General features: G+C 45.2%; 1 protein-coding gene across 1 annotated transcript in view; it reads left to right on the plus strand.

Moving 5' to 3' along the window:
• The window catches only part of VWF (von Willebrand factor), a 224,898-nt gene that overhangs the window by 55,128 nt on the left and 146,104 nt on the right, over window positions 1-23,666 (plus strand). The window contains exons 14-18 of the mRNA XM_044996564.1: window positions 867-1,062; window positions 2,498-2,713; window positions 10,625-10,865; window positions 12,126-12,220; window positions 15,386-15,546. Of these exons, the coding sequence (XP_044852499.1) occupies window positions 867-1,062; window positions 2,498-2,713; window positions 10,625-10,865; window positions 12,126-12,220; window positions 15,386-15,546 (909 nt within the window). The remainder of the gene's footprint in view (window positions 1-866; window positions 1,063-2,497; window positions 2,714-10,624; window positions 10,866-12,125; window positions 12,221-15,385; window positions 15,547-23,666) is intronic.

Genomic DNA, 23,666 nt, shown 5'->3' on the forward strand with positions numbered 1-23,666 from the left:
AGGCAAGGCCTGCAGTTTCCAAAACATACATTAAACTTTGGATGAATATGAGTCATTAGAATGACAGTGTCCTTGGTTTCAGAAATGTTAGAAACTAACTTTCCTTGGGGCTTTCTGACTTCATTTTTTCTGTGTACCCCTCACCTGCTGCTGTTGTCAGTGAGAACAGGACTGGCTTCCCTTTGGAGCCCTTCACCAATGATCTTTTATTAGCCAGAGGAATAACTGTGAAAGATATTCCACTTTTCAGCCTGCTTTTTTAATCACTGCTTACCTCTGCCAAGCTGGGGTACAAGGGGCAGTCTATGCATACAGGGAGCTACTGTACCACTGGCCATTGGGCCAGGCCCCAAGCGTTGTTTGTAATATTCATTTAGAGACCACATTTTTATGGATGTTGATGGCCACTGGCAATTCCTATTGACCTGCCCCTCTGTCCTCCCGGCATTTTTTGTGATATTACAATCATTCCCCTATATTTAAAAATCCTTTTCCTCTCCACTGTTGCTGTCATAAAGACCAACACAGACAGGGGAACTAAACTACCCAAGGAAAATCGTGAAAGTGACTAGACATTAAGTGCTGTTAAATGCCCAAAGTAAATACATGTGGGGGTCGGGGGGGGTGGGGTGTGGAACCGGAACTTTTTTCTCTACTTAAGTAAAAATAATTCAATTGGTTAAAAAAATTACTACTTGTACATTTTTACTACTTGTTAAAAAAAAGTATGTAAAAACTGTGTGATTTTTAAGTTGATGGTGCCCCTTTAATGTATATTTGAGGAATTTACATAGTTCATTAAAAACACTGCCATTAAACTGTGGAGTAATATTGAAGAATAACCATTCTACCCTTGTTTCTGTGAGCTCTCCCCAATGTACACTGACAGAATCTGTGGTCTGTGTGGAAACTTCAATGGCAATGAAGGGGATGACTTTCTGACACCTTCTGGCCTCGTGGAAGCCCTTGTGGAAGATTTTGGAAATACCTGGAAGCTCAATGGAGATTGCCAAGACTTGTTAAAACAAGACACCGACCCCTGTAGTCTCAACCCTCGCTTAGGTACTGAAACCTGACCTCCACATAACATATGGTACAGTGTAACAACATGTGATCTTCCATCCCATAGAAGTGCAACTGTTTTGTACTGGGAACAGAATCATGATAGCGTCTGTAAAATAAATAAACACCTTTCGTTCCATGCACTGAATGAGGCAGGGGTCCTGTGGAAAAAATTACTATGTGATCATGTAATTAAAAACTGTATCATATTGTGTACACATAAGGAGGCTGAATTCAGGTTACATGGGAAACCTGACTTCTGGCTTTTCCTAACTTCAAAGAGCTTGATTCTGTAACCTTAATAATGTTCTTTTTAATGTAGTTTTTAAATTTAATTTTCTAATTTAAACAAACTGGAAAAAAAAGCATCATGAAACTCCAGAAATTCCATCATATGGAGCCATATTGATGCCAAACTTGGGTCATTGAGAGGGTTTGGGCCATTAGATTTACAGCACAGACTTGAGCTAATTTGTAGAAGTAGTAGGCTATTATGCTTTATGTGGATCAGTCACAAGAGGGGGATGAAAGACATTTTGCAAGAGGGTTTCACAGCTATTTGCTGACAGAAGGGAAATATAGAGACTTGGGACTCCTGGGTTCAATTCCCGGTTCTGATGAGGAAAGTGCTCCAGTGGTTGTAGACCCTTATACCCCTAGCCTGTCTCTGCTCCTGTTTGCCACAGCTTCTGACTCCTCCCTCTCTGCCCCTATCCACCTATGTCACCCAGGCTCCTCCTTTCCTCCTATACACTCCCTCATCTCCTGATACCTGCTTCCCTTCCCTCCTCTTCTATGCCTATCCTTCCTGCTTCCCCACTGGCTCCTGGCTCTGTTCCACCCCAAGTCCTGACCCTTTCTCCCTCAGGCTCCTGCAACCCTGTTGCCCCCCATCTTTTCCTTCCCACTCCATCTCCCCCCCGCCACATTCCAGTATTGCAGCTGCTGCCTTCTCCTCCTCCATAGTGCCTGGGCTGCAGCAGGGGGAAGGATTGAGAGCACAGGAGAGACAGTTTTTTGGCTGTCAGTTCTGGTGCCCCTGGTGTCCAGAAAGACTAATTGTACGGGAAGTTCTGCTCTCAGCCCCTGCAACTCCAGGATGGTGCATGCTCAGTTGATCTGTGGAGATGGCACATGCACAGCCCAGTCACACACACGAGCAGAGAGGGGATGGCACATGAAAAAATTCAGCCTGAACAGTTTAAGTCTGGCATAGTTATAAGCAGCTGAAAACAGGTCTTATGATAGGAAGTGCCAGGCAAACTTATTTACAGGTGTCACTACCAATTCTGCCTGTGATAGAACAGAAAATGGAGGTTTTCCTATGTTTATTTTGCTAATTAAGGGCTGTTATGATTTAATAGGAAATAATCCAGCACTTACAGTCGCTGCTTTTTTAGTGTAAAATGTCTGAATAATATTTTTCTCATTTTAGCCAAGTATGCTGAAGATTCCTGCTCAGTTCTGATGTCGTCCATATTTGAGCCTTGCCACCATGAAGTTAGCCCTTCTCCATACCTGAAGAACTGCCGCTATGACGTTTGCTCCTGTTCTGATGGCAAGGATTGCTTGTGCGCTGCTGTTTCTACCTATGCCACTGCATGTGCTAGGAAAGGCGTTCTGATCAAGTGGCGGGAACCGGACTTCTGCTGTAAGTGAATGCTGCAAAGTACCTTCTTGCATTGACTCTATGGTGTCCTTTGGCAAGGTCAGTGAGGCAGAGGGAGTTAAGGGATCTGATTTCTGCAAGGTGCTGAGTGTCTCCTCCAGGACATGTGGAACACGCTCAATTGTCTTGGACTCCGTTAAGAGTCGAGGGTGCTTGGTTGTTCACAAAAGGTGCTCAGCATCAGGGAAAAGTGGCTCCCATTGAGCAAACCTCAGCTGATTTGGTGGCTTGGTTCAGATAACTTCCCTACTAACTTTGGCTGCCTATCTGAAAATGTTCTGAATATCTTGGGCGGGCAGTATCCAAAGTCTCTCATGAAGTTTATGGTAACAGGTTCTTTCATTGTATTTTGACACTTCCTATCTGGGACCCAATCCTGGGAGGCACTGACCATCTGAACTCCTGTTGTCTTCCAAGAGGGTTGTGAGTATTAACCACAGTATCAGATCTCTGGCCCTAGTGGAAACCCAGCAGACTGTTTAGTTCAGGTTCCAAGGGAAAGGTACAAGCCAGTTCTTATTATGTCCGCACCATTTTTCCGATACGTGAGTACTATTTTGCTGTCATGTTTTGGCCTCTTTGTCTCCACTGTTAATTCTAATATGACCCTGAGGCTGAGACATCTGTGGCAAGACAATGATGATTTATTATTGTTGAAGTAGTGCACAGAGTCCCTCCAGCAGGCTGTGTCTCGACTGTGCTATGCACTGTACAGATATAAAGGGTGGGATTTTCAGAGGTGTCTAAAGGAGTTAGGCCATATCTACACTTAAAGCGATACAGGGGCAGCAGTGCAGCTGTGCCACTGCTGCGCTTCAGTATAGACACTTACTACAGCGACAGGAGGGATTCGCCCGTCACTGTAGTAAATCCATCTCCCAGAGAGGTGGTAGCTAGATCAATTGGAAGAATTCTTCTGTCGACCTAGTGCTGTGTACACAGGGATTTAGGTTGGTTTAACTATGCTGCTCGGGGGCATGGATTTTTCACACCCCTGCCCTGTGTGAGGTAGCTGGATTGATCTAATTTTCTAAACTACACCAGCTCTTAAATGCCTAACTTCCAGTGAAAGCCAGTGGGATCCGAAGGCTGAATTCTCCTTAGTATTGTTTGAAAACCCCACCCATAATAAATGGCAGCCCCTGTCCCACAGAGTTTACAATCTAAAAGGCCAGGCAAAACAAGTGGCTGAAACACACAAGTAGACCCGGAGGGTGGGGGTAGAGATTGATGATGGGGTGACAAAAATAATAGGATGATTATGCACGGACCAACAGTGTGTGTGTGAAGAATCTGGTAAGAGGCTGGAACAGAAAAAACAATCTCCCTTTTTCTCATCTCATTATTAGGCAGAGTTGGTTGGAAAATTTCCATTGAAATGAAATTTTGATACAAAATAGAAATAACTTTCTCCATAAATGTTTGCAAAAGACTTTTCTTCTTTTTCCCCAAACAGCTCTACTCCTAACAACAGTAGCCAATCAGGGATTTTGGGGAAAATCCCATATGCTTGGCTGCACTTCAACCCAGTTCCATTTTTCCTTCCCAAACAGTAGCTGGGTGGGGCAGCCATTTGAAAAACTGAGTTACTGTAGAAGCTAGAGAGGTGAGAGGTCACTGGCGTTCCAGCTGATACAATCTCGACCAGTAAAGTTCAGTGATTCCAACTGTGGAGGCTGGATAATATTTACTGAAAGAGAAAGAACAAGACTGGATTATGTTAAATGGCTGTATGGTTTCATAATATTGACCTAATTTATGTAAATGTTCAGAGAGTGGAACAGTAATTCAATAAAAATCCTTTTAAAAAAAATGCACCGGTCTGGAGGCTGAAAGCGAGAGCAACGATAATGCACCATCGTTCTTGCTGTAATTGAACAAGTCAATTTTCACAATTAATCTTTAATAGTGTAGCACTGCTTCCTCTTCTCTGTACATTACAGAGCACTTTGTGCCTGCACCAAGCGCAGATTTCTCTGACTGCAGATCCATCAGGCCCCATTAGATAATTCTGATGCTCCAGACATCTCCTGTCACACGAAGGAGAACAATCATTCCTTTAATGGGCTTGAGACTTGAATATGCTGTTTGCATAATTTGTGCTGACGGCCAGATGTATTGAACTGGTGGCTGCTCCCCTATTCTCTGGCTGAGATACAGGTTCACAGGCAAATGACTTGACAGAAGCAGTTTGCTTTATCTGAAGTTCAATAGTGGCAGGTGGACTGTGGCCTCTTTGTGTTACACACTGTACAGATATATAGGGTGGGATTTTCAGAAGTGTCTAAAGGGTTTAGGCCTAATTTAAAGCAATATAGTGGCAGCAGTAGATTACTATACTGCTAATGTAGCATGGCATTTCTGGCTGTTTAAATGCTGCATGATAGGCTGTCGTACAAATCCAACATACAGGTATTGAAAATGCTTGTGGCTTCATTCTAATTCATTTGTCTAAGAGGGAAACCCAGGCCCTATAGCCCTCTGTGGATGCAAGAGACCTGATAAGCAGCAGAGCTAGTTGTGCTGCATGGAGTGTGTAGGAAGATGGAGTCCACAATGGGGGTTTGCCTCCCCTGTGTACCACATCTCCCCTACAAGGAGGAGGTATATCAGCCAATGAGTCACCAAGTGCTCCTTCAGGGTCTCGAGCAGATTTCAGGGACCCATTGACCAACCCACCTCCTGCCCTGTAGATTTACTGCAGTAGTGTCCATGTTGCATGACTTATGTGAGGGGATTTCAGTGTGAAAGAATATGTCTGCACTGCAGAGTTAACCCAGGCTCTTACTCAGGTGTTACCCTTACCCCCGTCCTGGCCACACACACAATCCTCTCACAGGAGTTTGCTGGTGTTTTAAACCTGGGCTGGCTGGCTTGGCTGGGGCTATGGGATAGAGCTAGGGCTGTCCTTAGGATTTATGGGGCCCTATGCAGCACAGGCACCAACTTTTTTCTGCGCCGGTGGGTGCTCGCACCCACGGCCCCACCCTGACTCCACCCCTGCTCCAAAATCCCCGCCCTAACTCCGTCCCGTGTCCCTATTGGACTCCTCCCCAAATCCCCACCCCAGCCCCGCCTCCTCCCCCAAACATGCCATGTTCCCCCTCCTCCCCCTCCCTCCTAGGCTTACCGTGCAAAACAGCTGTTTTGCGGCGCAAACACTGGGAGGGAGGGACGGGGGAGAAGCAGGACATGGAGGCACACTTGGGAGGAGGAGGAGGCGGGGGTGAGCTGGGGTGGGGGGGCGGAGCAGGGAGCTGCCGGTGGGTACAGAGCACCCAACAATTTTTCCCCGTGTGTGCTCCAGCCCTGGAACACCCATGGAGTCGGCGCCCATGCTACACAGTATTATTAAACCGGTGCCCCTATGCCCGACTTGCGCTTAGCAATACAAAATGAATATGGCCCCTGTCATCTGCCTAGTAAGGAGTCTGAAGTGCACTCTGGGTGTGTGGGAACCGGCCCACTCTTACCTGCTGTCCCGTTCATAGGCATGGACTCTGTGTGTGGGTGCTCTGGGGCTGGAACACCCAGGGGGAAAAGTTAGTGGGGGTGCGGAGCACCCATCAGCACCAACCTCCCCCCTGTATCCCCCTCCTCCCACGTCTCTCACGCGTCGGCAGCCCCGTGTTTAACAACTCTTCTCCCTCCCTCCCTCCCAGCACTTCTGGAGCACCGCGAACAGCTCATTCGTGGCATTCCAGCTCTGGGAGGGAGTGGGAGGAGCAGGGAAGAGGCAGGAAAGAGGCAGACAGGGATGGAGCAGGGGCAGGAAGAGGCAGGGTGGGGGTGGGAGCGTGGGGGAAGGGGTGGAGTGGGGGCAGGGCCTGGATTGGAGGCGGGGGGTTGAGAACCTCCACAGCAAGATGAGAAGTTGGCACCTATGATCCCGGTGGTGCCTCAAATTTTTGAGTGCCCTATGCAGCAGCGTATACTGCGTATGCCTAAGGATGGCCCTGGCTAGAGCTCAGGTGCCACTTTCACTCAGGCTGATAATGTGCACACTTTGCTGTGAGGACTCTCGCTAAACCAGCTGAGTGCTGATAGTCCTCCAATGCCCTTCCCACAATTCCCCATGTATGTCTTGAAGGACAGACAAGTTCTCTCACAATTCACCAGGAAAAAAATCATAGAGTGGCTCAATTTAATATATGGTGTCACAAAGAACCATGTGATGTGCCCCCCGAAGTGCTAGTGACACGGATAGCTGAGCACAGCACCAGTGAGGACGACACCCGGGTAGGGCTTGTGGTGTGGCTGATCCTATCCAGTGGTCAGGCTAACGCGGGTGTTCAGGCAGGGCTGCTGATCACCCGAGTTAAGTCTGTGGTGAAGACACACCCTAAAGTCAAAATGACAACAGAGAAGCTCCCAAGACGGGGATGGATTTTGATGTAGAGTCACTAGCTCTTGCAGTTTAGAGCAGGCATTTTTAGAGGTCACATATGCCTATCTGTTTCCTTTCAGTTTCCACACCTTTCAGGGTAACAAGGTTTGTTTGTTTGTTTAATTGCATGAATTACAAAGCATAAAGTCAATTTTTTCCTCCCACCCCCATGACCTTAGTTGCTGCTGTTAAAAAGTTTCTTAGGGGAAGAAGGTTGCATTTGTTGGTGCAGCATAGCGGAATTGGAAAGTGCCCATGTCATTGGACAGTTGGGCAGCCACTGTGGAGGACTGAGGATGCTTTTAAATCTTTAGTAAGGGCATGTGCAACTAAGGCATGTAACAGTACCTCAGCTAACATTACGACAAGCTGTGGCATTGTCAGTCACTAGAAACAAGGAGTGTAACTATGTGCTGGATAATTAGAAATGGGGCAAAACTGGAATCATTTATTTAAACCATCGCAAACTCTGAGTCTCAGATAAATGGGTGTCTAGATTCAAACTCCCTGTGGTTTTAGTTTGCCAAACCAATTCCTTTTCCAATGGTAGCTCTACAGTAAATCACAATCATAACCCTCCTACCTTAGTAATGATGAAGGAGACCTTTGAAAGTGCTCCTCAGCTTTGTCTGTCAAATTGTTCAGTGTGGTGTAGCTGTAGCCGTGCCGGTCGCAGGATATTAAGGACAAGGTGGGTGAGGTAATATCTTTTACTGGACTAACTTCTGTTGGTGAGCGAGACGAGCTCTCAAGCCGCACAGTGCTCTTGTTCAGGTCTGGGAAAGGTACTCTGAGTGTCACAGCTAAATGGAAGGTGGGACAGATGGTTTAGCATAAGTAGTTAGCACATATTCTATGATCTCTCTAAACTGTTCAGTGTGATTTAGGCACTTACCCTATTGCTGGAGTCTCACAGCCCCTACCCTAACATATTCTATACTGTCTGAGGCAGTGGAGTAGTTGCTCCCACATAGATCCTTCATGTGTAAATTGGAAGTGCCATGCTGTTAACGGCAGCCAGAGGCCCATGCAACTGGGATAAAAGAGTGTCTTTTATTTTCATTGCTGAATCAGGCCACGCCTCAGAGTATTTGCTCTCCAATAGGTGCCCATTGCTCTGGTGAACTTTGATGGACCCCATAGGGCTCTATTGTGAGAGGAAGGACGGTGGTTAGAGCACTAGCCTAGGAGTTCGGAGACGTGGGTTCTAGTCCCTGCTCTACTACAAACTTCCTGTGTGACCTTGGACAAGTCACGTAGCCTCTCTGTGCCACATCACCTCATCTATTAAAGACTTTGAAGTGGGTAATGGGAACCATATAGGTACCTAACATAGATAGATTGTGACTTTGGGACTGGTAGCATGGGGTGCAGAGAGACAGTTCCCAGTAGTATCATGTCTGAGGTAGGAGCAATACCATGAGAGCGGAATGAGAGGAGCATAAAACAGTGGCCAACCTTGCACTCTTTAACAGAGTGCAGCATGTGCTCTCCTAGCCCCTGTGCTGGCTTACCTCCATTGGCTGGTGTGGAAGAGGGTGGGGCCATGGCCCAACCATTTGCTATTCCTTTTGGGGTTTCTCTGACAGCCAGGAGGGAGCCCTAGAGTCTTCAAGGCCTTGTGCTTGGGGAATACAAGGGCTGGGATTGTCTGGCCCTTCTGCAGGATAGAACGCTGAGAAGGCTCCTGCACCCCCTCGACCTAAGCTTTAGTTGTGATAGAAGCTTGCAAAGTCTGATCTGCAGCTGCTGTCCTCACTCCACTGAGTGTCCTACAGGGCCGGCTCCAGACCCCAGCGCACCAAGCAGGCGCATGGGGCGGCATTGTCCTGGCAGGGTGGCATTTGGCTCCGACGGACCTTCCGCAGTCATGACTGTGGGAGGTCCCCCGGAGCCCCAGGACGAGCGGACCTGCCGCAGGCATGACTGCGGAGGGTCCCCTCTTCCCGCGGCTCCGCTTGAGCTCCCGCAGGCATGACTGTGGCGGGTGTGCTGGTCCTGCGGCTCGGACGGAGCTCCCGCAGGCATGCCTGCGGATGCTCCACCGGAGCCGCGGGACCACGGGACCGTCCGCAGGCACTTCTGCCCCGGCCGCGGGACCGGGGAAGGGCGGTGCGAGCGGCGCCCTGCTTGGGGCGGCGGAATTTCTAGAGCCGCCCCTGGTGTCCTATATCAACTTTGAATCCTACTGTTTCCATTATAAACTTCTTACAAATCCGAATGCTTCTGAAAATCCTAGTTAACAATACAGCCTTTGAGCAGAAATAGTATGACCCCAAAAGCGGCCTGTTCTCGGTCTTGTGGAAAGGAGAGGACTGACATGGCTACAACTACGCTACATGTACATTTGTTGTCATTGCTGCCACCTTGTGTTGGATACAGGTACAAACCAAGAAACATCTCCAAATCAACACTAATAATTACAGAAGTAGACTAAGATATTAGAAGGCAGAGCCCCAGGGCTGCCCGGAGGTGAGGGCGGGCAATTTTCCCCAGGCCCCGCAGGGGCCCCCACAAGAGTTTTTCGGAAACCCTGGAGTGGGGTCCTTCACTCGCTCTGAGGGGCCCGGAAAACTCTCGCGGGCCCGGGCCCCTGGAGCTTCTTCTGCTCCAGGTCTTCGGCGGCAATTCGGTGGCGGGGGGTCCTTCTGCCCCGGGACCTGCAGCCGAAGTGCCGGGTCTTCGGTGGCAGTTCGGCGTCGGGGGCCCCCTGCCGCCGAAGACCCCAGGCCCGCTGAATCCTCTGGGTGGCCCTGCAGAGCCCCAAAGTTAGGCTCTGAAGGTCATAGTTAGGTCCCTGAAGAAGGGGTCTGACTGTAAAAAGTGCTGACTGCTGGGTGCTCAGCACTTTTTGAAAATCATGCCACTTATATATTGATTTAGGAACCTAACCTTAGGTGCCCATTTTTGGCAATCTTGACACTAAACTACCTTGTTTATGAAAACAAAGTAAAAAGAAGGAAAGGTACAGGTAGAACACTGATTTTGTAAACCCACAACTCCCTTTTAGAGCCAAGTAACAGCAGAAACTGGAGGCAGTTTGTATTACCCTTTTCCCCCATTTGTGGGAATCTTTTTCCAACATTCATTATCGGTTCCGCGTGATGCTGTACCTTGCTCACATTGTACAAGTGGTTCCATTGACTTCAGTGGAACTATCTGCATGAGTTACGCCAGCAGGATAATAGCCCTTGATGTGCCACTGCTGGGTTTCCTGTTCTTTTTGAAATAATCTCCTTGTTAGGATAAAAAGATCTAATAGGAAAAGTGAATCAGAAAAACAACAACAACGCTGTAATCAGATCCAAAAATAGGCAGCTATTCATTTACAACCTGGTCCAAAGTCAGCTGAAGCCAGTGGAAGACTTTCCATTAATTTCAATGGGCTTTGGATCAGCCCTTTATAGTATATCTGTTAATGTGAAAATGTTCCCCACTGAGTACATGAATTGTACAGGACAGTGGGTCTTTCCATTGTGGTTTCATTAATGTGTATTATTTAACAGCAATGACTTGTCCAGAAGGCCAAATTTACCAGCAGTGTGGAACTCCGTGCAACCAGACCTGCCGAACTCTATCCTACCCAGATGTAGGCTGCAATGAGTTCTGCATGGAAGGCTGCTATTGTCCACATGGGCAATACATTGATGAGCATGGAGATTGTGTACCAAAGTCCCAGTGCTCTTGCTATTATGATGGTGAGATCTTCCAACCAGATGATGTCTTTTCAGATCATTACACCATGTGGTAAGTGCAGTACTCATAACTGATTTCAGTTGTTTCTTTACATACCATTTAAAGAAGTTTTTGAAAAGCCTCATTAGATAACTAGGCCAAACCGCTGGTGTAAATTTGCATCGCCATACTGAAGTCAAAGGATCTGTGCTGATTTAAACTAGCTGAGGGTTTGCCCATAACTAATCTAAATCTAGGCATCTTCCCAAGATGTATCAAAAGCATCTGCATCAGGAAGTAGAATATAAAACCAAATGTTTCTGCAAAACATTCTGCCAGTTTGAAATGGAGTTTAGTAACTTGCTTACAATAGCCCTTTAAATGCTTTTAAAAATGTCTTTTTAATGCACACTAATACGTTTTTTTAAATGTTTAAAACCTAATTATCTCTATCAAAAAAGCAACTACTGAGTAGCATTTATAATTATTAAATGGCAACTAGGAATTGAATTGATGAACTGTTCCCAACAAGCCCAATTTCTGGCATAATATCCTCTCATTTTCCCCTTAACCAGAGAGGTCACATTGAGAGCAGTAAGAGGCAACTTCTCCTCCACATTGCAGCAAATAGGGCTGTGTCACCACTCTGTTACTCAGTTTTATGCCAGTGTAGCTCCATTCATTTCAGTTGTGTGACACTGGAGTAATGTAATGATGAATAATAATGTGTGCTTAAAGGCAAGTTTGCCTTGGTAGGTTAAGGCAGTGGCTCTCAACCTTTCCAGACTAGTGTACTGCTTCCAGGAGTCTGAGTTGTCATACGTACACTTCACTTACAAACAACTTGCTTACAAAATCAGACATAAAAATAGAAAAGTGTCACTGCACATTATTACTGAAAAATTATTTACTTTCTTATGTTTACCATATAATTATAAAATAAATCCATTGGAATATAACTACTGTACTTACCTGTCAATGTGTAGTATATAGAGCAGTATAAACAAGTCATTGTCCGTATGAAATGTTAGTTTGTACTGACTTTGCAAGTGCTTTTTATATGTAGCCTGTTGTACAATTAGGCAAATATCTAGATGAGTTGATGTACCCCCCTCTGCATACCCCCAGGGGTATGTGTACCCCTGCTTGAGAACCACTGGGTTAAGGGTATACAGTGGGTATGGAACTACGATTGCCCAGTGTATGTACAAATTGCTAGCTACAGCCTTGCATTTCTTGAGCATTTCTTGTAGACTCTTTAAAAACCATAATGCAAGTGAAAGTTAAATGTCAGTTTGTTAAATATAGCCACTGTTTGTTTTTCTTTCATAGCTATTGTGAAAACGGCTTCATGCACTGCTCTACAAACAGAGCCCCTGGTGCCTTCCTGCCAGATGTTTTCTTTGACCATCAGCCATCTGCCAGAAGTTAGTATGCTTTCAAAAATTTATATTTGTTCTTGTTCTTTTCTGCAGTATTTTGCTACATGGTTTGAGGGGAGGGATGCAACAGTAGTGCTTGGGTGGGTGGGAGTGTGTTTATAAAAACAGTGCCTTCTGTGGGATAGAGTTGGATACATTCCCACCTTCAGAAGAATCTGAGAGTGTTCATTACATTGCAGTGGGATGCTGAGCACCACTCATGATTGATTCCTAAAGCAATTACAACTACCATTGCAGTTTCCCTTTAGCTAACGGGATTAAGGATGATGATCACGTAGGGTTGATTTTAGTCCCCTAGTTGCTATTGGACGATCACATTACAGCAGAGATCCAGCCAGCTTTTTATCCTCTTTGTTTGGCAAGGAAGTTGTAATCTTTTCTTTCAGGTGTAGCTCTTGTCTCTGCTATCCAGACTTTTGTAACCTTACAAGTATACTATCACAATGCACTCCACAAGGGCTATACCTTAGAACCATTTGGAGACCAAAGTTGGTGTAAAACACAACAGCTGGCTCACTGAGTGGAGCATTTCACTAGGAGCACATGACTCCAGGAACTGCACTGGCTGCCCATCGGTCTCCTGAGGGTGTCTGAGCTGTTGGTTATGACCTATATAGCCCTGAATGGCCTGGAACCAGCCTACAAGAGGGACCCCCGCTCTCCCCATGCTATGCTAACAGACCTGTGGTCCACAGGGGCATGTAAGCTCGATCCCCCTTGTTATAAAAGAGGAGGGCCAGCTGGCAAGGTGTTCTCTGTGCAGGCTCTGGGACTCTGGAACTTGTTCTAACACTTGTCAGAAAGAGCCCAAATCGAGTGACTTTCTGGGCAAGCTGCAAAAAAAAACCTGTTTAAGAAGGGATTTGGAGAGGGCCAAAGGTATGCTTCCAGGATCATGAAGGGACAGAGTTAGCTGAATTCCAGTTGAACTGATTACTTCAATGCTGCTGAGCTTTACCAGTATTGTGAATGGTGTGTTAGGGCATGCAGGGCCTTGGATAAGGATCTGTTTAGATATTATTTAAATAGAAATAAATACAAATAAATATATTAAGAGCTGGTTGGAAAATGTTGACTCTCCATCAAAAAATGGAAACCTCAAAAGTCTGGTAACTTCATAACTATGTTGGTCCGAGGGGTGTATGATGGGTTTTCCCCCCACCTCCTCCCGGGATGCCACCTGGAACTTGGGTACCACTGAGTGCACCTGACCCACCAGCCTGGGCTCCCTCTCACATTGTGCCAGTGTGACAAGTTGCTAAACTCTCCAAGCTTGCTCTTTCACCAGCATACACACAGGTAGGGACACACCCAGCTGCAGCTGCACACATGAGATCAGCTCTGCATGGGAAGGCTCAGCTAAGGAACTGCCCAGTTACTCAAGTGCACCTCCTGCCCCTTTTGAAGGGTAAACCTAAAATTATACCGTCTTGCACTGCACAGGGAACTGCACAGCTTAAGCTCATGAAATTCACCCCCTCCCTCAATGTGAAGAGGAATATACGCAGCTTTCTGCCCCGAGTATGATTTCCATGCACTGGTTTTAGTTAAGACAGAAACAAGTTTATTAACTACAAGAGATAGATTTTAAGTGATAGCAAACAGATCAAAGCAGATTACCTTAGTAAATAAACAAAACCACAAACTGAACTTAACACACTAGATAGGTAGGATATGAATTAGGAAATTCTCACCCTGAGTGATAAACAGGCTGGCAGATTCTTTAGGCACAAGCTGCCTAGGCTCTGCAGCTTGGGTTTTCCAGGTTTTCATACACAGGCTAGAAATCCCTCTAGCCTGGGACCATCACTTCCCACAGTTCAGTCCTTGTTCCTCGGGTATTTCCAGGGGTGGTGTTGTAGGGAGAATGAGGAACCTTCATGACGTCATTTCCCCCCTTTTATATCTTCTTCCCAATTGCTGGAAGGCTCTTTGCTGTGACCTGGGTCAAACAGTTCCCATTGTATAGTGCTAGTTCTGAGAGGTTTCTATTGTACACAGTTCCTGGGGTAATCTGTGTGCTTGTGAGCATTTCCTCAATAAGCCATTAACCTTGTTTGGCCTTTTTATTGTTATAAGGCTGCTTGTGGGTGTTTTCAATCTCCCAACATCTTTTGGTATCACATACATAGCTAACCTTCATAACTTCACATATGACGATAGCACATACAATTCAACAAGATATTACTGACTAGCAGATCAAGACTTTTAGAATGATACCTCACAAGGCGTACTTTGTACAAAACATATCCTAATTACATGACAGTGGTGAATATTGGAGTGCCAAGGTGTCACCGGGGATTTTCTTTTACTGATCTAGGCTATGTCTATGCTGAACAGCACTGGTGGCGGCACGTAGGGTGTGGGTAGTTACACGCAGCAGTGAAAGACTCCAGTCAGTGGTAAAACAGTGGGGAAAGGCTCCAGCAACGTGGAGCTGCTAGAGACTTTCCCTATTGCCTTTCCTTGATGGAGCATATACCTGCTGCTGGAGTCTTGCTTTCCGGTGAGGATAGGCTCTGCAGCAGGGAGGCAGCAGGACACTACACTGCTACAAATAACAGTGTATAGATGGGAGAGGCACTGCTTGGGCATGTAGAGAGCTGTGTATGGTGCATACCCCAAGGTTATGGCATGTCTTTACTTATCTAAGCAGAGCCTTATTGTCTACACTGCTGTTTATATCCATGCTAGGAGAGTGTGTATTGCGTGTACTTGGCACGCTGCCATAATGGTGTGCACACTGTTGACATGCCTATAGTTGTATCAGCCTAGTAAGGATGCAATTATACTGAGTGCTTTACACGGATATACTTTATTCCCCTTCCTTAAGGGGCATCACCTATACTGGTGCAAGCACCTTTCTCTCAGTATAATGTGCCCACGTTAAGGGATTGTACTGCTTTAACTATACTGGTGTAGTTAAAGCAGTACAACTTTTGTGTTGTCCCATTGACTTTCACTGGGGTTTTTAGAAGTATCACCCTCTAGCCACACAGGCGTCGGAAACTGGGTTTGGAACCTATGTTCTGCTTTAGCCCTTTCACAAAACCAAGCTTCTGATCACAATGCTGACAGATCCCTAGGAGCAGTGCTATCCTAATGAAATTTTCTTCTTAATTACAATTGTTTACATTTTCTTTCTTCAAGTAAAAAGAAGCTTGACATGCAAGCCACCTATGGACAAGTTTGTTTGTCCTCCAAACAACCCAAGAGCTGAAGGGATAGAGTGTACCAAGACCTGCCAGAACTACGACTCAGAGTGTGCTAGCCATAGCTGCATATCTGGATGCCTCTGTCCCAAAGGAATGGTAAGCAAAATGTGAATTGCTATGTTTAGTAACTGACACAAATAAAAGTGGATCATCTGATGTTCTTGCTTTCATTCTTTCCCATCCACAGCTTTCCTGCTGTTCAAAACCATGCGGTTGGTTGCAGTGTATTCTGCAACAGGTAGCATAATAATTGAGTGCTAACGGCCACATTTTGATGCCCCAGAGCAGGTGTATTGGGAAGAGAATATGCACAGAGAACCCCTTCTCCCTACCTACCATTCTTTCATAGAAAGCAGCCAGAATGACTATGCATGAAGACAATGACTATGATTAAATCTCATGCTTCAGGGCGTCAGGATTTTTTTCTCTAATGCCCAATTACCCTGGTGATTTTTGCCTTTCTTTGAAGCATCCGAGATTGGCCACAGCTGGAGATGGAACACCAGACAGGGTGGACCAGTGCTCTGAGGCAGCAGAGGTGCCTACTTTCTGAGTTCCCCAGGGGTGCTCGACCCCTGCTCCGCCCCTGGTCCCGCCCCACTCCACCCCTTTCTCCAAGGCCCCACCCCTGCCCTGCCTCTTCCTGCCCTGTCCCTCCTCTTCCTGCCCCATTCTGCCTCCTCCCCCGAGCACACCCCACCTTAGCGCCTCTTCCTCCCCCCAGCGCTTCCTGCACACTGCTGAACAGCTGATCCCCGGGAGGCAGGAGACACTGGGGGTGGGTGAGGAGCTGATCGGTAGGGCCTGTTGGTGGGTGCTGAGCACCCACTATTTTTTTTCCATGGGTGCACCAGCCCTGGAGCACCCATGAAGTCGGCAACTATGTGAGGCAGTATAGAAAATCCTCCTTCTTAGGGTACATTTAGACTTGGATCTGGGAGTGTTATTCCCAGCTTAAGGAGACATACCTGAGCTAGCTCTCTTTGTGCTAGCATGCTAAAAATAGAATGTAGCCATGGCAACATGAGCAGCACTATGGTCTTGCCATATTAAGTACACACCCATCCGAGGCCATAGGCACGTACTCGGGGCAGCTAGCTCAGCCCACAGCTCATGCTGCTGTGGCTACATTCTATTTTTAGCACTCTAGGACAATGAGAGCTATGATGAATATGTCTACTTGAGCTGGGATTCACACCCCCAGCTCCAAGTGGAGACATAGCTTTTGATTCCTGGGTAGTGTACATTGCTTATTGTGCTCAAGGTCAAACTTAGCTCCAGTTTTGGGGTCAGGATGGACTTTTCCCCCTGGGTCAGATTGGCAGGGATTTAGAGCTTTTGCCTTTCTATTCAGCATGGGCCATGGATCATTTGCTAGCATCATCTAGGTGTATCTCACTAATCAGTTCCCTGGCATTGCAGGGGCCTCAGGTGTTGGTGGCACCTTGGTCTCTTCTGTTCTCTGCCTGTGTGGCTCTCCTACTACACAACAGTTTAGTCCTGAGGACTGATATGCTTTAGTCTAATTTACATCAGCGGACTCAATATAGGAGTATCTGAGTGAGATTTAATAACCTGTGATATACAGGAGGCCAGACTAGATGATCTAATGGTCCCTTCAGGCCTTAATCCCTATCGAATCCAAGACAATGCTGCAGCCGTCATTCTCAGAGCATGGGGTAGGGATGCTTCACAACCTACTGGGGCTTGTCTAGCCAGGTAAGGAGGTGTGGTTAAGGTCTCACTCACTCACACAGCTGCTAGTGCCCAGAGGCCAATGTGGGTGGGTTGCAGTTGGAACTCAGAGTGTAGCTTTTATAAAGCTGCTCTAGGTGGTGCTTCTGTGCCCGCTCCCCCTAGCAGAACTGAACGGAGAATGAAAACATTTATCTGTGAATAATTTATATGTCATATGACGGAAAAAAATTGTTGAACAAATTCTTTTAGGGAAAAAATGCTGGCAAACTAGGGGTTTTGTTGTGTCTTGATTTAAATTCCCTTAAAACTCAGAGACTGTTGTTGGAATTTCATTTACAGTAGTCCAAGGCCTGTTAATACTGTCTTCTAAACTAGATCCTTTATCTGCCTGTCTACAAACCTAGCATAAACCAAAAGGAAAGGTTTTTTGTTAATTATGGAGCTGCAAGTGCTAATTTTTGTTTACAGCTATTTAAGGTTTGAGCTCAAAGTAGTGCAGATTTCCTTGTGTGGAGATTTGCTTTTAGTTAATAAAGGAAAGCATGTGCACTACTAGAAGTTAAGGTCAAGGTTTTATAAAATGAGTGATTATATTTAGCCTCCTAAATTAGTATGTAGGCACCCAAATAAATGCTAGGATAAGTATCCAGTAGTTCCCAGTCATTTCAATAGGAGTTGCTGGGTGCTGAGCACTTTGGAAAAATGAGGCCAATGATGTAAGTTCCTAAATATGAATTTAGAAGGCCAACTTTAGGCACCCATTTTTTAAAAAATTGGTCACTATTTCCACCATGTTTACTAATGCTAGCTTGTATCAGTAGGGGGGAGGGTCTTGGTTAGGGGAGGTGGCGCTCCCGGTATTTCAGTTTGCGGTCAAAATGTTTTGGTTTATGCTTGAAAACAGAAAATGTTTCCATTTGGGACATTTGAATTTTCAATGAAAAATTGTAATTTTCCTCAGAAAGAGACTTTTGGCAAAAAAAGTTCATTTTGACAAAAACCCAATTTTCCCTTGAAAAACCTTTGCTGTGGAAATTCTTTAAACAGCCCTCGAGAATTCACTTTGTTCACTAGTTTTGAATTCTGTCTAAAACAGTTGTTGACTTCATTTGTAGCAACTATGTAGATTTATAGACCTGTGGTGCTTTTTCTCTTGTATGTGAGTATAGTTCTTTTTTTTTTCTCCAGTATTTCTTCCAATATCTTACTAGAAACTATATGGCTTATTAGACAGTAATTTCCAGGATCACGTTCCCTCTTTATTTATTTTTTTTGAAAGATTGGTACCATATTTGCTGATAATCAGACATTTATAGGGGCAGATTCTGCTCCAAAATAGAAATGCTTTCTGATGACAGCAGCTGAGATTGTGAGTTGCAGCTAGGATGAGGAAAGCTCCTTGTACTTCCAGCTGCAGTCTTTTGTGTCAGCAGTGAGCAATGCTAGCAATGGGCTAGTTCCAACAGCACTCTTTTGTGGCAGATACAAAACTGTGATTGAGAGAGATTACACATCAATACTTTCAAGGACAAATTTCAACTACAAGAATAATTCGTTTTCCTCTTTATTAAAACTGTTACTAGTTTTCAGATTTCAAATGCTGAAAATATTCCACCAATTTTCCTTGCTGGGAAGGGAGCAGGGGGAATCTTCTAGCATAGTATATAGTAATGTTAGTAAGTGAGCCTCCCAAAGATTTGCAGTTTGTTTGGGTCCATGCCAAAGTCTATCAGAATTATCTTGATCTGCTCAATGGATATGAGATTTGGGTTTGCTTCCAGGAGTTGGTGAAGGTCCAGGGTAGAGCTATTCATATAATGAAAAAAGTAGTCATAATTATTCAATGGGGGAAAATGCCAATGTTTGTGACTGAGGGCTTGTCTACACTTGAAATGTGTACACTTCAGTGTAGGCACCACCTACGCCAACAGGAGGGGTTTCCCCCATAGGTGCTGACTCTGTGGGTGCTCCAGCCCTGGAGCACTCACAAAAAAAAATTAGCAGATGCTTAGCACCCACTGGCAGCCAGCTTTCCCCCCTCAGCCCCCCAGCGCCTCCTACCTGCTGGCAGCCCCACTACTTAACTCCTCCTCCTTCTTCCCAGCACCTTCTGTCTGCCGCAGTCAGCTGTTTTGTGGCATGCAGGAGGCTCTGGAGGAAGGGGGAGGAGCGAGGACAGGGCATGCTCAGGGAAGGGTGGAACTGGGCTGGAAGAGGTGGGGAAGAGACAGGGTTGGGGTGAGAAGAGGTAAGTGGGGCTGGGGACTTGGGAGAAGGGGTGCAGTGGGGGTGGTGCCTTGGGCAGAGCAGGAGTAGAAAGAGGCAGGAGGAGATGGAGGCTTGGGGAAAGGGGCAGATGGGTGGTGGGACCTGGGGTGGAGCGAGGGGTTGAGCAACTCCTGGGCCTGGAGGAAGCCAGCGCCTATGGTTTCCCCATTGGCGTAGGTAATACACCTTCCAAAGAGCCAGTAGCTAGGTTGATGGAAGAATTCTTTCATCAGCCTAGCACTGTCTATACTAGCTTCAATACGCCACGTGGGTGTGGATATTTCATACCCTGCCCAACATAGTTCAGCCAACCTAATTTTCTAGTGTAGACTAGGCCTAATATCATTCACAGTGGCTTTATTTAACCAGTGCTACTACACAGGTTCTTATTTTTTCTGAGCTGGTTTGATCCATCCTTCAGACTTGGTCTATACTTGAAAGTTATATTGGATCAGCTATGTTGGTTCAGGGTGTGAAAAAAAAACCCACCCCCCTGAAAGATGTAGTTATTCTGACCTAAATCCTACCATAGATGCAGCTATATCAATGGAAAAGTGCTTCTGTTGATGTAGCTAATGTTGTTTGGGCAGGGGGTGTTGCTGCACCAATGGAAAAATCTCCTATGCTATGGGACTATGCCGACATAGCTATGCTGGTGTAGTCTCCATAGTGCGGACATACCCTAAGACTCTTATCAAAAGAGGTAGCTCTTGGAATTTGATACAAACTGCCCCATTGAAGTCGGAGGCTTTGTAGGATTAGGAACATCCCTTGAAACCTGGTAAAATAGGGATAGCCCCTTTTATCCACTAGATGGCAGTATAGTTCAAGCTACTGGTAGAACTCAGTCTCAGAGCAGTTGCTTGCTATCTTGCACACTTCCATTCTGGCAGGTGAGAAAACCCACAAGACCGTCCATTCTGGAAACTTATCTTCAGACTAAGTTAATATCTGAAGGGATACTTATTTCATTGTAGCCTGTGCCATAAAAAGAGAGTATCAGGGCTCAGGTTTTTTTTTGTTTTCCTCTTGCTGGGAACCTGGGTATAAAAAATGGAAAGGTCTGAGATTCACTGGCACTGGGGAACCCCTGAAATGGATTGGGTGGCATATGCTCACTTGATGCTAATGAACAGTCTCCAGAGCAAGACAAAATATGCACCCAACGATTAAATCAAACGAGCCTTGGGGAAGAATCATTCCTGATTCTGCGTTTGGCAACCTGATTAACCTTGTGCTCACAGCAGCCTTCACCACAGGCGACAAGATTTTAATATCAATCAGGTGTGAAATGCTCCTTTTTAGCCATGTAATTTTATTGGATGCCAGTTTCTCCTCCCCAGAGTGTTCCTAAAGATACAGAGATGGAAATTAAATAATGTAATGATCTTGGTATTTTCCAGATTAGCCATGAGTAGAGCTGAGCAAATGCAACAAAAAAAGTAGTTGTGAATATTTTTCGCAAATGAGACTTGCCAATTCACTTTGCTGGTCTCCAGGACCCTTTCAATTCTCAAACTTTCAGGGGAAGAATTGTTGTTTGCAGGAATGTCTGTGGGAAGCAAAAGTATCTTGAATACTAGTATAAATAAATATTTGCACAAGTATTATCATCCGAAGTGCACTTGTGGACATTTTGAAAAGGTCGTTTTATTATTTGCACAATAGATTAATCAGACAATCAGAATGTTTACAAATAATTCATGAACGGAACTGCAAATCCACTTGCTTTTAAAGCCTAAAGCATCCAGTCAAGAAACACAATGCCATATGGTTTATGTGACCAATGATCCAGCACAAGAACAAATGCTTACTGCAACCCGTGATGATAAACATAATGGTGCCCTTAGCATAGACAAAGACACATTTAAAAACACGTTAACTGGATTAACCACAATCCACAGAGCAATCCATAGGTTCTAATGTGTTAACGCAAATTGCTCGTTGAACAGTTGTGAATAACACATTTGAATAATAAAAAAGGGCAGTATGAACAAGGATTCATCATATAAATTGGAACTGTTTGAAATTTTTTGGTGGAAAAAGTGTCCCATCAGAAAATGTGGTTTCATTTAAGTTGAAATTTTCCAGGTGAAAATGTCAATTTAAATAATTTTTAAATTTTTTTCCAATTGCAAAATTCAAAACAAACAAAAAATAATTTTCAGCTGACAATAAAAAAACCCTCAATGTTTTTTTTTTACTTAAAATATTTTGGTTTTGGGGAACAAGAATTTCAGTTTTATTTATGCTTCCCTCCCACCCCCCATCGTTTCATTTTCTATTTGGGGTTTCTGGATTTTTTGTTTCCCTCCTTCCCTTTCTATTTTTTATGTTCCCCCTTTTTCCCCATTGGAATGGGGAAAACCCCACTTTTCTCATAATTTTATATTTTTTCTACCTAACATTGGAAATCAGTAAGTACGTGTGCAAAATTGTGGAAAAAGCCACAAAATTTCATTTTGTTTCAGCATATGTTAATTTCAAAATGCACTTTCTCAGTGTAAACAAGGCCTCTGAAGGCATTTTTCTCCCTTTCCACTGCAGCACAAGGGCTTATGGAGAGGTGGACAGAGAGAATCTGCAGTTCCATGGGCAGGGGGAAAGTGCAAGACAGAGGAGATCACAGTTAAATACAAATAAAGTGGCTGATAGGACTGAGGAACTTTAACATTTTGAAGACTAAAATGTTCTTTTTAATTTTTAAAAACGCCTTGAGAAATCTTCTACCGAGAACAAGGCCAAATGGTGGGTGTTTCTCTCACATCCCCAAACAGCTGGAACCTTCATCAACTAGTCAGCCACATAAATCCTATGCATGCTCTCCCTGAGCACTGCTAATGAGGATGTGAGATGGTGTGAACAGCAGCTATTCTCCTTACAGTCCTCTGACCTTTCTTGAGGTTACCTCCCCATGCAACCATGCCCACGCTACCTTAAGTTGAGAGACTGTTAGATCTCCTGTGCTAAACAGGAGAAGCAACTATTGGATGCAAGACTTCCATGGGAAATTCAACTATTTACAGACAGATGTGGTGACAAGGCAGTATGTAGCATTTTTCTTTCAGTTCTTACAGACCTGTGACTCAGCATGGTGTTGGGGCACTCGGCTGCCAGCTTCAGGATGGGACATAAAAACTGAGCTTCTGATCATGTGATTTTGGGGCCAGAATTATTAATATTCCTGAATCCCTAATTCTCTGCCTACGGTTTCAACTGGATAAGGAATTTGTCACTTCTTGACTTTAACAGCCTACACAATTATTTCATAGCTGCTGCTTTTCTCCCCAGCGATGGCTGCATGTTAGTGCTGGGCAAAATGACACTTATCTATGTAGTCTGTGCTGTCAGGGGTAGATTGTGACTAGCTCTGTATGAGTGTGTGAAGGGCTGAGGGGCCAAGGAGAAGATGCACCAATCTTCCCTTCATTAATCCCTTCACCATTGACCAGTCCCAGTTTTTGTGCCCAAGGAGGTTACCTTGGTCCTACTCAAGCCTAGTGCTGACAGTGGTGCTAAGTTTCACAGAAGAGCTGGGAAGTGGAGGGGTAAGAGTGGGGCCGCAAACACAGTCCTCCTATGCACCACCAGGAGCTCACTTTGAGACAAGGGAAGGAGAGCAAATGCTGCACCTTTTCAAAGTGTATAACTGGGATCTCTTCTGGCCTATTCTCCCTCTGTGCTACTGGAGGTATGGAGATTGAGTCTGAAGCAATGCCTCTAGGACATCACACTGGGGAAGTGCACCTCTGCCCCCACCTGACCTCCATGGCTTGGACTTACATAGCATAATAGTGCCCCTGAAAGGCCATAGAGCACTTTGGGCTGCGTGTGGATAAAAGGCTCTCTGTAACGTAAAATGCTTTGCATTAATATTCCGGGTTAGTTGTTGTACAAAATGTAAGTGCCAAGAAGTGTGTCAGGTTCAGGCTATATAAAACCTTGCTTATGAGCTACGCGTGTTACTGAGTAGCTGTCTCCGGAACTGCCAGGTATTGTCTATTTAAAAGAACAAAACAAAACTGAAAAATCTTTATTCTGGGGCCAACCTACACTACAAAAGTAACATGTGATTTTGAAAACTGTTTGAGAGTAGGTCACTACCTAGTCTTGAGAACAGCTTTCGGAAAGTGTTTTAATCATATCTGGGGAAAATTGTAGGGAAGATAAACTGAACTGTACCAGTTGAAGCCGCTGTTTTAAAAACCATGCTATTTTTTATTGTTGGGATTCTCAAACTTTTTCATACC

The sequence above is a fragment of the Mauremys mutica genome, chromosome 1 (genome assembly GCF_020497125.1).
Source record: "Mauremys mutica isolate MM-2020 ecotype Southern chromosome 1, ASM2049712v1, whole genome shotgun sequence".
Taxonomy (NCBI): Eukaryota; Metazoa; Chordata; order Testudines; family Geoemydidae; genus Mauremys; species Mauremys mutica.